The sequence below is a fragment of the Hippichthys cyanospilos genome, chromosome 7, assembly GCF_059441005.1.
Source record: "Hippichthys cyanospilos isolate Australia breed blue-spotted pipefish chromosome 7, RoL_Hcya_1.0, whole genome shotgun sequence".
Taxonomy (NCBI): domain Eukaryota; kingdom Metazoa; phylum Chordata; class Actinopteri; order Syngnathiformes; family Syngnathidae; genus Hippichthys; species Hippichthys cyanospilos.
The window spans coordinates 7050850-7069537 of NC_142375.1; the positions used below are offsets into that span (position 1 = coordinate 7050850).

Here is an 18688-nt window from a genome sequence, read left to right on the forward strand (position 1 = left end):
TTTATGTTATTATTGCTGTACTATACCTTGTCTCCCTTGAATAAGTGACTATTTATGGTCTTAATGTCATCACGGTGTTATCTAACTCAATAATGAATGTAGTACTTATTTGTGTTCTGCCTAAATCACACTCATATTAAGACTCTTTAGCTGGTACATTCACCAGTCAATCACACCACAGGGGTGCAAAGGCAGCAGTTATTAACCTTTATATTAGACATTACTGATACTTAGTGGTAGAAATAGCGCACAGCACATATCAACTGCAGGGTGAAAAAGTATAGTGGTACCGTAACACAAAAGGGATTCAGAAAAAAAGTATTCAAATCCACTCCCATTCTCTTCCTCTTACTCTTTTTTAATACCCACTATTACTGTCCCTCGCGCTATGGCCTCACTTCCATTGTCGCATCAATTTACAGCATATTTTGTCATTGCAGCTGTTTTCATCTTGTTGCATTTTTTCTTCTTTTCTGAAAAGTGTGTGTATTTTTTTTGTTTGCACTTGTTTGAATCAGGATGTTTATTTTTTTCGTTTTTTTAAGCTTGCTTCCATTTCGTTTTTATGTTTGCATCTCTTTTTGTTTGCTTTGTTTTCTTATATGTTTGCATTTTTTCCACCGTACATCCCTGTGTTTGTGGTGTTCTGACTGTTGCAGCGTTTTCCCCCATCAACCACCCTTTATTGCCCATACTGCATGATTTAATAAGCAAGTAAACATTCATAAAACAAGTGCTTTTTCAAAAGGGAAAAGAAGAAGGAATGTCAGCACATGGCATGAGCTCAAATAGTTCTGACATTTTTGCACCGAATCATATCAATTTGATTTCGATCATATTTTAATACCGTAACCTTCATTTTGCAAAGGTCAATGTGATAAATTAGTATTTCAAATTTCTAATCTTGACTGGTCACAAGTCCACAAAGATTTCTCTGTGTGGGGCATTTCAATCTTTATTTGACTTAATCATGGTACTTTGTGTGCACAGTGTTCCCTCGTTTTTTGCAGGACCAAAAACCTCCCGCAAAAAGTGAAATTTGAGAAGTAGGACACCCTCCACTTCCTCACTCAACCCTCCAAGAATTTTCATCCATGTCTATGTGTAATTATTAGACCTTATAAAGTAATTGTACTGTTATCCCTTCCTGTTTCAATCCCTTGGCCGTAGTCTGGGAACACGGAGGGCTGGAGTTACCCTCGGAGTAACTGCTCTCAGACATTGAACTAGAGTGGAGCCTATAGCTGACCAAACATGATAACAAGCTAGGTTTACACTTGATAATTAAAATGATTACAAAAGCAGTCTAGGTAACATCTTTCCAAATGCCTTCTTTTGTTATCCTTTTTCAATAAGCTATATGAAAATCCACAAATAAGAGAATCTGCAGATGCCAAGCCATTCATATGCGCGATCCACTTATTTGAAGAACAATTACTTATGGACTGTATACGGAACTAAATTTTGGTAATTCAAAAGCAATTGATACAATATAACCAAAACAGTATTTTTCCATGATTTGCTATGACACCAACAAGAAAAATAGGGTATTCTTATACATATACCATGTCCACATGTTAACCTATGCACCCGGGTCTTATTTTGTACTTTTCTCTGCCCAGCCCAATGACTTTTCTATCTGCTGAATATTTGTAGACACTTACATTCCTTGAAATTTGTCACAGCACTCAACAATAGAGTATTTGATCTCTAAATTAAGATTCAACACAATTATCCGCAGGCAAAATGTATGAAAAAGACCAGTGTTCATCACATGTTTGTTCCTGCATTGATTTTGCCCATGACTAGTTTATTGTAACCAGAGGCAATGGAGCCACTTTTTGGCATGCTTTTGATTTTGCCCTTTTTGTTCACTGTTGTTTTCACACCTCTTTTTTTATTGCACGGGGTGTCGCCAATCTGAGTGTCGCATAATTACAGTATATAAAGCATATGAAGTGTATTCAATTTCGGCCATAGTTGCCTTGAGGACCCCTCCATTCATAAAGTTAGTTGTTTAGAGCTCGTTCTGAATCATATACATTGGGATATATCTTCCACTTTGGAAAGGAGCTCCGTTGCTAAACGTCAGTCACAAATTGCGAACCTGAAGCCTTTTTCAATTTTCCATTGTACTTGCGTAGTTGGTTTTTCATGACAACTTTTCGGTGCTGTGCAGTTCCAATGGAGCAGCTTTTCAAAACCTCACGTGAGGTGGTTCTGGTTCGCAGGCCAAATTGGGCTGAGCTGGGCTGTGATGTCACTGCCATCTGATTGGCCAATGGATGAAGGCATTTCCTAAAGGACCTATATCATGATATTTAAAATTTTTCCACATTTAAATATGTGTATATAATTGATGACATGTTATCTCTGGCACACTGGTGATTTAATTTCTTAAAAAAGATGAGGTTGCTAGGTAACATCTTCAACCAAGAGGTAAAATGTCTCTCTCACCCTGTGGTTGCCACGCCCCCTTCATGACGTTCTGAAGCTGACCGGCCATTAAATAATAACAAACAAAGTATATGAAAAAGACATGAGAACAGGTCCTTTATTATTATCTGCAGAACTAGCAAGGAATTCTCAGAAATGAGTCAAGGTAGCAAAATAACACTTTTTCCGGTGCTTAGTGTGAGAAAAAAAATTACGTGACTAACAGCTCCAAGAAGTTTAATTTCCATGATAGGTGCCCTTCAAGCGATACGCAAAGAACTCCTAGTTTTAAAGCCAACAAGACATACAGTTGGCTGCCCACACCAGTCAAAACACAATTAATAGAGTAACTTACATATAATTACCGGTATATCTAACAACAATACATGAACTTTATTTACAATGTCTTAACTCCTGCCCCAAGCGGAGGAATTCAAGTATCTTGGGGACTTGTGTATGGTTAAAGGAAGTAATAATTTTGGATGGATTGAGAGCTCGACAAATGGATCAGTGCAGCACCTGCAAGGATATGTAAGGCTATGTTTCGGTTCATTGTGGTGAACGAGCTGAGTGAAAAGGTGAACCTCTAAATTTGCTTGTGAATCTACTTACCTATCCTCATTGTTAAACCTAAATAAAATGATCAAGACTACGTTCTTCTAATGAGATGGCTTGGCTCAGTGTTAGAGTGGTCGTCTCCCGATCTGGAGATTGTCGGCTCAATCCCTAACCCAAGTGTCCTTGAGCAAGACACTGCACCATCATTTTCCCTCAGTCAATCTGGAATGGCCAGTAGGAAGAGTCTCTCCTTTGTGTATGACTGTGTTTGAATGGGTGAATGTGGGATTTTGTAAAGCGGTTTGGACACCATAAGAGTAAGCGCTATGTACTGTAATTGGTGACCATTTACTACTGTAGAAGCATTGCTGGGGGGAGGGGAACCAAAAAACAAAACAAAACAAAACATGCTTGTATCCAAGCCAAATAATGAGCACCGTATGCAGACTTAGTAACATTTACATGTATTTTAATCACATTTGCATGAATGTCTATTTAATAAAGTATTATTTGATTATGAAAATGTTAAACTATAATATTGAGTTGTTGTTTTTTATCTATTTGAATAGTTAAAATAAATACAACATAATGAATTGGAAAATATTTAGATTATTTACATTTGTAGATGGAGCACGTGTTTCAAATACCTATTTTACATAAGCATTTTAAACATTTTTCTTTGACACTCATCTCTGAATTCACCTGTTCGTTTTCAAAGCCAAGTGTGGTTTTGCCCCACCCTGCCCGCACGATTTGATTTGCAGTTTTATGAAATTACCACACGAGGACAGTATTGGAACACTTTTAGATATATCGTCCTGTCATGAATTGCACAGTACCTCCAGAACTATGTGCGACAACATGAACTGCACAAAAGTGAGGGTATACGTTATATTAATTGAACCACTGATAATAGAGAACTAATATATATATATATATATATATATATATATATATATATATATATATATATATATATATATATATATATATATATATATATATATATATATATATATATATATATATATCCACACACGAGTCGATAGGTGAAAAAACCCGTGTACTGTACTTTTGGATTTCAACTCTGCCCCCCCTTCTCTCCCTCTCCTCCTCCTCCTGCTCTCCACAGCAGAGGAGGAAGAGCCCTCAGTTTTCAACCCAGTCAAGTGAACAACAGGCTTGGCACAGAGGAAATTGCATAGGTGGGTGTTTTCTCGCTTCTTATATTATGAGTTAGCCAGGTAGTAGGCACCTTCTTTGCTGCGTTTTCAACGCATTATTTTTATTTATTTTTTGTTGTATTTTTTTCATTTTGCGTTCTCGTTGTTCACCAGTCGAGCTCACTTGTTATCCGAGACTGCGGGTCTCGATTTTGCACTGTGCGTTGAGTGCAGTCGGCTTGGCTAGGCCTGAAACCCCATCGCCAACACTTATGGACTTGGAAAAACAAGCCTAACACTCCCAGCACACGGTAATGGTCTTTCTTTGCGTGCTACGTGTGCGTTTGGCCAACTTGGAATGTGTTTGCGATGGGAAAAAAAGCGTCGCTTAATCTGGTGACGTTGTTTTCCTTGAAACGTAACGTTAGCATGCTAGCCACGGTAGCTAATGGGACGATAGCGCGGAAGTTTAGTTTGCTCATCTTTTCTCAATAAAGTGTTAGTTTGTGTGCTTTAGCTCATATTTGACCTAAATCCAATGACTACAGACTTGTTGTGAACAAGCAAGATTACACCAAAACTAAATTCATTTCGTACTTTGCAATCATTGTGATTTGTGCAAAAATACTCATCCAATGCATACTGTTTCATATTTGATAATTTGACACTTTGACATACCGCCATTTTGTGCCAATTTATCGGGTAAAGTGCGAAGACTGTGGGTGGTGGAACCCAAAAGGACGCGGAAGTAACTGGCCCAGCCCTCAGCGCGGGGGACTGTAAAGTCAGTGGTCAAAGTCCAGTTTCGGGTGCCTTATTAGTTTAAACAAAGTCATGGTGACTTGGTCCTGAAAAGCCTCCATTGCTGTTTGGCGGACTTCGGTGCAGCGAACTTTCACGGTTTTTGGTGAGACTTAAACGTTTGAAATGCTATCGTTGAAGGTGTGTGCCAGGTGGAAGAGGAGTGGTTGCGATAAAAGCAAGAAAACCTGTTGTGTTGGTCTGGACTCGCGGGTGTGGTAAGACAACAGGCGAGCTTCGTTTCATTATTCAGTGTCCTTTTGTAGAGCATTGCGCCTTCTCAATTTACTCTAAGATCAGAAGAGATGCTGGATTCGATTCAACTTGGTATTTAGTGCATTGATAGTGGAGGATTGCCGACATGCTTCAAATCAGTGCAGAACATACAGAACGTGTTCAGGAATCGAGCTGATTGGTTAATTTTGCTCAGTGTGCTATGAACATGACGTGAGAACCCTCCCAATAGCCAACAGGTATGAGTGATTTCTACATGTTGGAGCAGAGCTGTCAGAGATTAGGGGCAGGTATGAACAAGCCTTTTGTTCAGGTACGTCCACATGGTTTCATTTAACTGGCTTGCAAAATCACAATTCTCATCTGTGTAGACTTTGAGGACTGAAGTCTACTGCTCTGCCTGACGTTTTAGGCAGGGCTATCATTTGTGAGTCTCAGTAATGACGGCCTTTCATAGCAAACCACGGGTGTGTCTATCTTACAAGCTGAAGTCTTTCTCCTTAGCTCCTCCTTCTTCCCTTTCGGTTGGCTCTTCCAGGTTATCTGCCTTCCTGTCTTCCTTCCAACGTTTGTAGTGTGTGTTTTTATTTGAATGGCAATCACGTCTCTCCAAGTAGTGGGTACACCTATGATGAGCCACGCCCTACATAGTGTGCTCGTTTTAAAAGCTGTCAGGTGCTGAGTCTCTTGGAAAAAAAATGTGTGTGTAGTTTTGTGACCCACTGCTCTTGTGAACTGTTGGCAAAGGCATCCTTTCCCGTTTGTAATTTTGTTGGATTTTATGGTACTCGTTTTTCACGTAACATGATCTCAGTAAACACACAAAGCTCCAGGGTAGTAGCTAATATATCAAGTCACATACAAAACTGTGTGTACTCATTTACAAAATGATTTATTGGTATATACTCAAAATGTCTGCATGAGTGTTTTTATTGTGAATCTAGATTCCTCAGGGAACTTTGCCTACGTACCAAGAGAGGGTGGGCAATATAGCCTAAAAATACTTTCAACAATATTTGAGATCACAGTTTCTGATGGTATGGGGGGGGGGATTACTGTAAGAATGTGTGACTAGTATAACATATTGATATATATGTGACTGGGTATAACGGCCTGCCTCCCAGTGGAGGAGCTTAAGTGTCTCCGGGTCTCGTTCTTGAGTGAGCGTAGGATGGAGTGGGAGACCGACAGGTGGATCGGTTCAGTATCTGCTATGATGTGAACGCTGTAATGATCTGTTGTGGAGCAAGAGGAGGCCCCCCAAAACTCAGGACACGTTGAACAGACTATGTCTCTTGGCTGGCCTGGGCATTGGGAGCTAGTTGAAGTGGCTGACGAGAAGGAAGTCGCGCCTGCCCAAGTCCTGACCCTGGATAAGGGATAGATTATGGATGGATGTACGTAAATGCCATGGCATTTTATTGAACACAGCATTTAAACAACTAAAATGTAAACATGGTGTAAATATTGTGCAGTTTTTAACCAGCTTCAAAGAGAAACAAAATATTTTGGTCAGGTTTTATCCGAGATGGCTTAATTTAGTAAAATGTAAAAAAATAATAAGTTAGCCATGTCATAAAAAAAGCGGAAAACATACTTACTACCACAGTGTTGATCATTTTCATTCCAAACAACACATACTGTTTTCATATCCTCATACGTCTTCATAGCCTGCTCAAATTTGTCCTTGCGCTTAATTGACTGTGGTCCAGGGGAAAAAAAAAAGAAGTCAAATTTGAGAGTTCAATGACCATCATCAGGGGACGAGTAAAAATTTCTAAAATAGTACTGAAGAACCGACTGAAGGACATACTTTTTACATTTGTGAGTATCATTCATCCAAACCAGGGGTGTCAAGCTCATTTTTATTGTCTAGATTTAGTGTCTGTAGGAGGTTCGTTATGACTGTGACGTCAAATAAATTGTATGTATGATTGTCACATACTTATCTGGTATTGAAATCGGAGACTAATAAAACCTCCTCAAAAGGGGAATTGGTGACAAAACCTATTTTTTATTTATCACGAATATTTAAAAGGGACAAATTTGGCATTATTTTCCAGAAAGTTTAAGTCATAATTAGCATTTTGTGCACCACAAGAAATAACGTGGCTTGCCAAATATGGCCCATTTTTGGATTTTTCTGGGAGGTTTCCATGGGCAACATAGCATGATTCAAAATTCTCATTTTTTTTTTTAAAGGATTTTTTGTGATTTCTTAAAAAAAAAACAAAAGAGGAGTTGTATCATTCAAAGGGCCATTCAAATTCGGCCACCAGATGTCCATCGTTGTGCTAAAATATACAACACAATTTGAACCAAAATAAATGTTCATAATTCAGAACACTTAGAGACCAATTATTGGTACAAAAACATTGATTAGTTGACACACAGGCAAACATTTTGTAATGTGGTTTTGTTTGAGAACATTACTTGATAGGTAAAAAATAAATAATAAAGGTTTTTTTTTTTTTAAATCCGTTAATTTGCAGACCTGAAAGGGTTTTAAAACACATATATAAAGTATATGTGTTTTAAGCATATTTATCCTTCTGGATACATTTAATACAAAATTACTGCATGATGGTCCTAAATACTAAACATATGTTAATTCCTATGTTATGTCACTTATATTAAACACACACACACACACACACACACACAAAACACACACATCATGACATGGATTATTATAAGATCGTTTTTTTATTATATACATAATTAGCACTTTGAGTCCACATGAATATGTCCATACCCTAGTCGAAATCTTACAGTCCACGTCTGAAAAATTATCCAGTCTACCCATTATTAAAATTATTTCAAGATGAAGGGGGAAACAACATTCATCTAAATATACTTTAGCTGTATACTATACACTTGGAAGTTACACTGTTTTGCAGTCTGTTTTTGAACTTGCTCTGTTTGTCATTGGGAATCTTGCACCGCAGGACCCACTGAAACCTGTTCCATCACTTGAGATAGTGACCAGATGTGCCATGTCGTAGCCATGCGTTCTGACAGTACTTTCTGTCTCTCGATAACATTATGTCTGTCTGTGTTAGCTGTTTTATTTATTTTTTTAATTATGACGCGATCGCCAAGTACAGCTCTTCTCTGGTCAAAACGGATGTCATAAAATCTGTGTCTCTTATTGGCACAGACAGTCAGTACATTAAAATTAGTATGATATTGTACACTAATGTGCACATTTTGTGGCTTTGCGCACACCGTAAAAGTAATACTTAAAATACAATATTTTAAGACTCCCATTCCTTTACTTGGTCTTCAAACCAAAGGAGTGGACAGTTTTGTTGGTAAATCCTCATTTGAGGACAAAAGAGGCGTTACTGTGCTGCTGTCATTCTTTGTCATTGTTTTTTTTTTTTTTCGTTTTTCTTTATAATGTAGTAGAGAACGGCATGCATATGTCCAAAAAGGAAGCATCAAGACATAGTGTTACATAATAAGTCATCATGTTTAGCCTCCATGGGTGGAACGGGGGGCTGTGTCGAGACGTTACGAGGACATTCCTCACATCGTGACCTCGAGGGAGACACAGTCCTTTTTTCTGATTGGGCAGTGCCGATGATGAGTGCGTAGCAATGAGCAGGAATTCCCAGAAATGGGTCAAAAAGGAAAATAACACTTTGGGGTGCGTAATTAGCATTGTAACTTGTTTCGAAGCTCCGAAAAGTTCATTTACCATGATACAGGCCCTTTATGCCAGTGTTGCATTAAGTTTAAATGGATTAGTTTTTAAAACAATACTACATACATTTCATATTGTGATATAATCACATAGCACAACACTGTCACAGGAAGGAGTCACGGGTGACGCTCCGGCATGATGCTACAATGAAGCAAGAATACTCGTCTCTGATTGTCAAAAGGCATCTTAGAAGAGTGTGTTAGTTTTATTGTTGGATTAAAAAAAAAAGAATTAGACAAAGTATGTAATAATGCAGCATAATTTAAGTAATCTGTCAGTAATAGAACAGGGTTCATTTTATCAATATACGAGTTTTTAAAAATTCATCCCTTGCGACAATTTAGTACTGGGGCCTCAGTATCCATTCCCACAAACGGCATATCTTCCACTTTGTATTGGTCCAGTCGCCTTTCATTAATCTAAATACTAACAAGAGTTCAAAGAGCAAAAGAGTAAACTTTGTAACATTTCCTGCCAGCATGAAGCAGCACACGGTCATCAAATATAAAATGTAGCAATTCTACTAATGCAGTGATGTGTGATTAAAAAGCTGTCTCATATATAGTATTGAAAGTGCTTTGACCTAAAGTGACAGTTTTACTCTTTGTGCTGAAAAACTCTACTGAAGGAAGACTGGTTCTTGTGCTCCGCTCTGACTCGTCGTTGTGGCCGCTTTCTTTGGCGCAATTGTTTTGCAGCGGGCCACGGTCAAGGACAAACGCTTGCATTGATAAGCGAAATGCATTGGATTAGGCTCTATCACTGTTTCATCACAAAGAAATTAAATCACACATCGAAAACAAAGTGAGCTCTCGCTCTGCTCCGTAATGTGGCGTCACCCGTGTGTAAAGTGGTCATATGTATTTATTGCATTTATTGTATCTATGCATGTGACTGCATATTGTTTTCTTGTGGAGTTTAAAAAAAACTTCATTATCTCAATCTTATTATATGGCATTGGCTGTAATACAATTTTCTGTTCTGTTGTGAATCTGCCATCTGCCCTTGAAGAGTTTGCCAATGTTTGTCTATATTAAACGAGGGTAGCCAGGGTTTTTTTTTTGCATGTGCAAACTAAGCCTCTTCCATACTGTTGACCACAGGGTGGGGGAGTAAGATCATAGGTTGAAGCAGGGATGGAAAGACAGTAGTGTTTGATTATGTGCCAAAAACAACACATGAAATGCACAGAGGCCAAAACCCTGCATGACAATTCAAATGAGCTTGTGTCAGCAGTGCACTTGGCCAAGCCACTACAGCATTTGATCATTGCTTACCTCGGCTGTGTGTGCACATTGTCCATGTCAGTGTTATCTGGAATACGTTGGTATATAAAGATCACGAGTCCTTAATGATCAGTTGGACATTGAAACTCTTTTCACTGCTAAGGGTCAGTATGTCGTGGGCATCAGCAGTGCTTCCATCATTGTGTATAAGTTGTACAGCAGGTGAGTGGCGGTGTGCCCACCAACCAAAGCCATTAGCCTTGCTGCTAATGGCAAAATAAAAAATATCCGACACTGCTTCTTTAAGTAGCTAAAGCCATTTAAAACTCCCCCAAGAAACTCCCCACCACAAGAATGTTAGTGGTGGGATGTGCATAAGATGTGCATGTTTGTGGCAGTCAAGCAGAAGAGGCTGTTCTCTGCTCTTATATTACTTTTTTCTGCTTGAGTTTCTTTTTTTTTTTTTAACAGTGTGACAAACAATAGGTCAGAATAGTATGAGGACGTATCTGATATGTCATGCTAGGACTTGAATGGTTTTGCAAGTTGCAGTCAAGTTTCATAATCATTTCTTTGTTGCTTTGTCATAAAATTGCACTGACACATCCCCTCACATTCCTTTTTGTTCGCCTTGTCCACCCAACAGTCGTTTTTCTTGGATCAAAGAAAGTGACGGCTCTTAACAAATATAAAATGGGTGTTTGGGTGGTCATAGGTCGAAAAAGGGAAGAACACATTAGGTCATATTCCAGCAGCTGAGACAGGATATGACATGCTTAATCTTACTTTGGAATGTATGACAATAGTTGTGTGTGTGTGTGTGTGTGTGTGTGTGTGTGTGTGTGTGTGTGTGTGTGTGTGTGTGTTTGTGTGGTTTGATGCTTATCCCTCAAATGTATGCTGTGGAAGAGGACTTAAGTGCATTGTGTGTCACACTTCCTCATATTTCAACATGTAGCTCGCAATTCAATTGATGGATTAATTCTATTTTCTGTGTTTTTTTTCACCTTACTTCTTGCTATGTTACCTTTTGGAAACTTTTTTTAAACTACTGTGGTTGCTCGAAATACAAAATTAATTTGTTCCAGTTTCCTATGTAAAGTATCTAATTAGTGCCAAGCAACAACAACATAACGTACAAAAATGTGGAACTTTACCTTTTGAGTTGAGATGGCATCCATTTGTGGAGGAGGAGGAGAGCAAATGGCAGAACACAATATGTAGGAACTGAATGGCAGAAAACAAAAAGTAAATGGCAGAAAACGGTATACAGCTTTTTAAAGTATGGGACGGAGGCGGAGGGGTGGCGTTTGGTGGAAAGTAGAGAACCTTGGTGATTGAAAGTTCTTTGAGGATATGCCAGGAGACATTATCCAGCACAAGACATTTCAGCAGCAGACAATTCAGAGGGAATCGGTCCTCTAATAAATAATATTTCTTGACGTTTGAACCAAAACATGGGTTGACCCACTCTATTAGAAACTGGCCCATTAAACAAGCTTCTGTTAGCCCTCGGCACAACAGGGAAACTAGGAAAATATACCACGATATGAGTGCAGTACTTCATATCAGTTGATTCAATATTGAGTAATTGGAAAATGTATTACATGGGTTTAAATTCATCTACAATAAAAAAAACAAACAAAAAAAAACACATTTATCAGGGGAAAACACATTCCATTCCAAATATCTGCCATACATAAAAATACAAATTCTCAAGGTACCTACACAGTTATTCTGAGTGTTTTAATATGGTGATTTAACACAGTGATGTCATCGTTCATGACCAAGAAAGCTTTTCCTGTCAGTCCACAGTTTTCTCAAATGTAATGTGGGGGCAAAATAAAAATGCGCCCAGTAGAATTAAGGTTTTCCCAATATATATCATGTAGGAAGTCCAAATTGCAGATCTTGGCTATTACCGTTCTGTGTTCTTACTGTGCTTGCTTGATTTTTTTTTTATTTTTATTTTGCGGGGGGGGGGGGTCATTTTCATTCCAAACACATAACACGTTAGGTTAGAGGACTCTAAATAGTCCCTGAATGAATGGTTGTTTTGTTAAGAGCAAGGGTGTACAACCCACGGCTGCAGAGACACATGTGGCTTTTTCATCCTTGTGCTGTGGCTCTCAGGGACTTTGGAAACTAATGAGTACTTCATCTAAATCTAAATGTCAATAGATGGTTGGTTTTCTAAGTGTATTTGTAAATAAGTAGATAATGGTTCTCTTGTGACATCAAAATATTTTTGTTGGATAGAAGTCAGTTTGGATTTAGAATAAATCACAGCACCAATGTTTAATTTTTTTTACTCACTTCACAAACCATTATTTTTTGCCTTTGCATTTAGGCACCAGATTTCACTGCTTACAGTATTGCAACCGCACTTCAGAGCTAACATCCTTACAGAGATTTACACTGTTGTTTAAGTGTGACAATGCTTGGGTCAGTGAAAAATAGCTCCTATCGGTTAATAAGGCCTCCTGATGAGGGTACACATTGGACTAACTGCTTCATGCAAGCACAGGATGAGACGACACTATGCAGGGACTGTGTCCTACTTGCTCAGTGAGACACCTTATGGATTTTACATTATTGGATTGAAATCAACCAATTAACTTGAGGCATCTGCTGATGTGTTGATGCACAGAACCCATCATTTCGTGCTGGGTATTGTGGGTTGAAAGTGTATTGCAATACATATTGTGATATATTGAGCGATGTTTGTAGGGAAAAAATAGAATAGAGGAATTGTATTTATTAAATTATTTTTTAGAAGTGGCACATCGTTGACATTCTTTTTCCACAGCTTGAACATAGTATGCGATGAAAACACACAGCAACTTTATCCACGATGCTGCTGTCAGTCTTTTTCAAGGCCAAAATCTTTCCAAATAGACAAGTTTGCCCTCTTAATACGAACACGATTGTACCCAACTTCGTCTTGTTCAGCCATTTTGCTGCTTAACCCATAAGTGGAACACGCCAGACCTGGGATGTTATTTGTGATGTTGAGGGAAAAAAAGATGACTTAAACAAAGAAGAAGTAGATATAATTTATTTATGAAATATGGTGGACCCCCGCCATAAAAAAATTAATCTGTTCCGAAGTTGGGATACTTAGGCAAAATCGTCGTATGGTGGACAATTGAAAGCTATGATAATTAGCTAATGGGTATAAAACCCCTGGTTAAAAACATCCAAATTGTATGCACATATTAAAAATTAGTAACAAAATGGCACAGTAAGTGCTATTTATATATAATATACATGTAAATAATTAAATAATATTGTACATTAAATAAAATATAAAAGAAAAATAATATTTACCTTAAATTCTATTTACCTTAAATATCGTAAAGAGGGGACGAAAAAACTTAACTCGTAACGTGAAAAAAATCGTAAGCCAGGGATGCCGTAACCCAGGGGTCTTCTGTACGTTGTAATAACGAAATATTATGCGAATAAGCCATCTCAAAATTCATACGCAATATAATTGAAGCTGAATGTCGTATTTCAATATGCATATTGTGTAACTTTGTATTACAATATATAGACATTATTGCCCAGCCCGACCATCACTATTGTCGTGACTACTTCCTCTAAATGACATTGGTGTTGTAGTTCTCAAGATTGGTCTTGGCATCAAGACCATTATCAAAGGGTCTTGTTCTTGTCCTGGAATCATAGACATTTTTATTCAATCTTGTGTTGGACAGGGCAAATTTGTTTGGGGGGGGGGTCAAGACCAGTATGCCTGTGATTGAGAAGAGCAGAATGCATTTGTATTTTGAAGTTCCACCACCTCTGCCCATGGGATGTGGACGAAAACGACTGGAGACTCAGCCCGCCAGAGGCATTGCTTAAAGCACAGAATAAGCCATCATGCAAGCAGAAGACGGGAAAGCATACCAACAAATAGCAATAGTGACCCCCAGGTGACCACATAAAAAGGCTGTGTCTCATATAAGGCTGTCCCACACTCATAACCTACTTGTGTGAACAAGATTGCGAGTACAAGACACTGGCATATGTAACCATTGTCTATTTTACCTCTCCAGACCGCCAGAGGCGGTGCATAAAGCATAGAATGATGAATATCAGCCAGTTCATCAGGAATCAATGACACAAACCTCAGTAGAGTAGTCCCCGATGAGCCAAGAACCACCTTCAGTCATTGGGCATAGCAACATCCACACAATAAATTGTGACTAAAGTACCAGGCAACACACAGGAAGCAGCGGCACAAATATCCTCTTTCGGCACTGCCCAAGACGTCACACCGCTCCGTGTAGAGTGGCAGCAAACTCCTGAAGGCAAGGGGCTGTCAGAAGGACCAAAAGTATTTCTAATGACATCAACACCCACAACGTGGAACCTGTGGCTTGTCCTGTTTTTGCCGTTTGGATTTCCTGCAGTCTCTCTTGGATAAAGGGCACTCTTCTTCTACATTGAAGGTTTATGTTGCTGCCATTGCTGCCCGACATACTGGTTGACTGCGGCTTGTTGGGGAGCCACCTGCTTGTTTCATCTTTTCTTAATGGGGCCTGGCGCCTCTTGCCCTGCGGTGTGCCTCATGTCCCCAACTGGAACCTGCACTTTTTTTGAGGAGTGATTTTTCTTTGATGTACTGTATATGGTCTTTGTCTTGTCTCAAACTCCCAAGTTTTGGTTTTGTCTTCTTTCTCAATACTTTCTGGTCCCCATCAGGTTTTTGTTATGGTCAGTGTGGTCTTGTCTACGACGTGCCAACTCAGACATTTAATTGAACCCTTTACTTCTAATAAACTGGCAGAATGTCAATGAACACAATACTGTTTGGATACCTCCACCATAACAACTCTAGTAGGTTGAACCAGTAATTAAATGGGCCCATTGTAAAACACATTATTGTTATTGTTATCATTATTATTATTATTTTTTTGTCTTTATGTTTGTTTTGAGACAACTAAGCTTTGTGTCAAATGTGGTGTCAGGTGTTATTTTTATATGTTTTATTATTTAAATACAATGAAATATTGCTATACATATTCACACGTCTGCACTATTTATTCATCATAATTTTTTTATGAGTCAGCAGGATTTGAAAGGCACACAGATTAGCTACACACATCCATACATGCTGCCAATTTGGCAAATAAAACATGAACAATTGAACAAAATGCGTTTTAAGTAATACACCAGTAGCAAATGAATCATTAAATGACCACTGGTTGATGATGCACAATGTTGCTGGGCATATTCTTAATTTTCAAATGCAATCTCTGCTTAGAACACTCATTTTCACACATGTCCAGCACTGTATATCTGTTTATTAAATATCAAACATACTGTATCTGGCACAAGTGTCCTGTATCGTGTGCTTAAATTCACTTTCGCTTTAATTCACTATGAATGATTCTCTGCATTTTTAAATTTTATTTTATGGTTGTGTGACAGTCTCCTTATTAACTACGAATGTGTTGCTCGCACATTTGTCTTTCACACTTTTACTGCATCCTTGGAATCAAGAAGTGCTAACCAGTTGCACATGCTGCAGCTTAAAACATTCTGTGATATCTCCTTTCACACAACACTCATTTCTATCTATTTTTAACCTGCCGAGCGGAAGAGCATGGTGGCAAACATTCCTCCAGTTGTCCTGGTTGATGATAGGTCCCCAACTTGGTCGTAATCATTTGGATTGATTGAAGCTCTGGTTGCTCGTTCCTTTTTTAATGCTTTTATTTTTCATGCCTTTTAACTGCTTTAATTGCTCCATTATGTTTTCATCATTGTTAACTCACATTGCGTTACTGCCTTTATTGGCAATATTATCTTAGTGCCTCTAAAATGTATTTTACCAGCATTCCTGTCGCTGCTCTTTGATTTGTGCATAGTACCTCTGGCCACCTGCCCTCATATAACCTGTACACCTGGGTGATTCGGGTCTGCTCTGTTGGTTCTTTGGTGGTGTTGGTAAAATCCTTTTCTCTCTTTGGTGTTTACCCTGTCCTTCCCTTTCCTCTTCCTTGCTCTTAGTGTGTGAATGGAGCAGTGTGCAAGTACGGCCTCCCTGTTGGCCTCCGTGCGGGAGCAGGAGAGGCAGTTTGAGATGCTGAGCCGAGCTCTGGAGGAGGAGCGGAGGTCGTGCGCCGGCACTTTGCCCCGCCCCCTCCCCAACATGCAGGTAAACATTGTATATTCCTCGCTTGCTTCCCATTCACCCTCAAGCCCTGTGCCATCACCCTTGAAATGAGCATTGTCATGCTCAAGGTCAGCTTCAATCAGGCAGTAGGTGTGGACAGAATGGTGTAACCCCAGTAAAATATCATACAAACTAGAGAGGGTAAAACAGATTATTCAAAATAGGTCAATGAAAATTTAAAACTAAGTATTATTCAAAATAGGTCAATGAAAATTTAAAACTAAGTAAATCCCGCAACTACAACAAAAAGTGCCATTGTGGAAAATATTGTCAATATATTCAAATACTGTATAGGTATAAATGCATACTTAATATGAATATATTATGAACATTTCGTAGGTGAACAACTTTACTTTAAAAGCATTATCACATTTCTTGTCATACCAATAAAGTTTTCTAGTACCACTCCCCCATGGAAGAGCTGGCTACATACCCGAACTGATTGAACGATGCAATCAGTGAGCGTGTGTCCACTGATTGGTTTTAGTGCGACATCATTGGACCACTAACAACTCTAATTTTACATCAAAAATTTTCAATCACTCCAATTAAAATCTCCCCCTAAGAAGGATGTGACTTCAGAAAATGCTTAATTTTAATCAGATGAGTTTTGGCCCTGATAAGAACTCTTGGGTTGAAACACGAGCTTCAGTGCAACTGTGTAGCAAGCTACCCACAAACCTCAACTTCAAACATCTACCAGAGAGCGCGTGATTTCATTCCTTGCCGTTGACTCCTGTAGTGCTACATCACGGTCACAGTTGGAACTGTAAGGGTGCACTTTGTGTAACCCCTCACACCTAACAGATGGACAATTGGACTAATGCTGAACAGTAATAAAATGAAGGATTTTTTTTTTTGAAGAAGAAGAATATTGTTCTGTTTTGGATTGGGTTTCCTGATTGTCAACCAATTGGATTTTGATATTTTGTGAACCTTAGAGGGGTGCTATAATCACTCTTGAAATTTAACATAAAACAATAACAATTTGTTTATTGTCTAACATTGGAATAAGTGACGGTCAATAAAATGAAATGGGAGTAAGTCAGGATTAGAAACATTGAATTTAAATTCATATCTTGCAGTCTACAGCTTTTGGTCACATATCCTTTCCATCCCCAGTTCATTCCCCAGTAACAAGCCACGCTTCTTGTCTTTTTCATACATTTCAAAGAAAATCATCCCAACAGATGAATGAAACTAATCATTTGAGAATTTTTGTTGTTATAGGATTCCTATTCTTTGTTTTTTCCAAAGGTACCAGAGAAGAAATGTATGTATTTAGCTGTATTTAGTTGATTGAGGTTTTTGGGATTAGGAAGACAACTTCCAGTGACTTCAACATTTGATTAAGGTCTAAAAAACAATGTGGCAATAATGGCTGAACCTACTTCAGTGTTAATCTTTTACAGCTTGGCTCATATTTGCATACACTCAGATCAATTTGACAGTTTTACATGATGAAGATAAGAATTAAAGTGACTTTTTTTGTTGCAGTCAGACGGAGTAAGTGCACGCTGAGCATTATTGGCCATGTTTTTCAGATTTGTTTTATGCACTTTTGCAAACCAGGTGTTGTGGCCAAAGCCTTTGAAGCAAATATTTTGCTCCCTCCATTTAAATGGGGCTTGCAATTGATAACTTCTCTTGGCATCACCTAATGGAGATGGAGAATGTACTTATTGCGTCACATGCAGCAGCAACATAAGCACGGACACATAGTGTCCAGTATGAGTCGGGGCCAAGCCATAAACGAGCAAGCATGGAGAATGGGGCTCAAGGAAGTTGGCATATATCTGCTTTGTGTACTGACCTAGCATTTTGCAGTGATAATACAACCAAACAAGTGACGTTCAGACATATTTATCTATTTTTTTTTGCTCTTCTTCCTCTTTTCCACTTGAAGCACCATCTGCAAAGTAACCCCTGTGAAGTTCTCTCTTGAACACAAGCATGCGAGACAGGATATTTTGCATTTCACCTGAGCTTAACATTACTTCCACATGCATGTCTTCATTCGTCTGTTTCCTTACTGACAGATGCTGCTATGAAAACGGATGACTACCTGAGCGAGCAAACAGGGCACGTAGTCATGAATTTATGCTTTCGTTGGATAACTCAGTGGTTCTCAAAGTGGGGTCTGTGGGGTTTTTATTTTGTAAACTTCAGGATTGCTGAAAAGTTACAAAGATATTTGTTAAGTTGAATCTGTTTGTGTATAAGAAGGGCTCTCATGTTCGGTTTAAATTATTTTTTTTGTATGAGTTGGATTAGAAGTGCAATTGGTGTATGAGGGCAAACTTCAGGATGGCTAAAAAGTAACAAAGATATTTGTTAAGTTGAATCTGTGTATAAGAAGGGCTCTCATGTTCGG

General features: G+C 38.6%; 1 protein-coding gene across 8 annotated transcripts in view; it reads left to right on the forward strand.

The window, feature by feature from the left end:
- Nucleotides 1–4133: 4133 nt before the first annotated feature.
- ctnnd1 (catenin (cadherin-associated protein), delta 1) overlaps nt 4134–18688 on the forward strand; it is a 29189-nt gene continuing 14634 nt past the window's right edge. For 4 of the 8 annotated variants that reach the window (XM_088419189.1, XM_088419185.1, XM_088419190.1 and 1 more), the window contains exons 1-2: nt 4134–4199; nt 16149–16296. In XM_088419189.1, coding sequence (XP_088275315.1) covers nt 16156–16296 — 141 coding nt within the window. In that variant the 5' untranslated portion in view covers nt 4134–4199; nt 16149–16155. The other 4 variants (XM_088419186.1, XM_088419187.1, XM_088419191.1 and 1 more) reach the window with 4 other exon arrangements.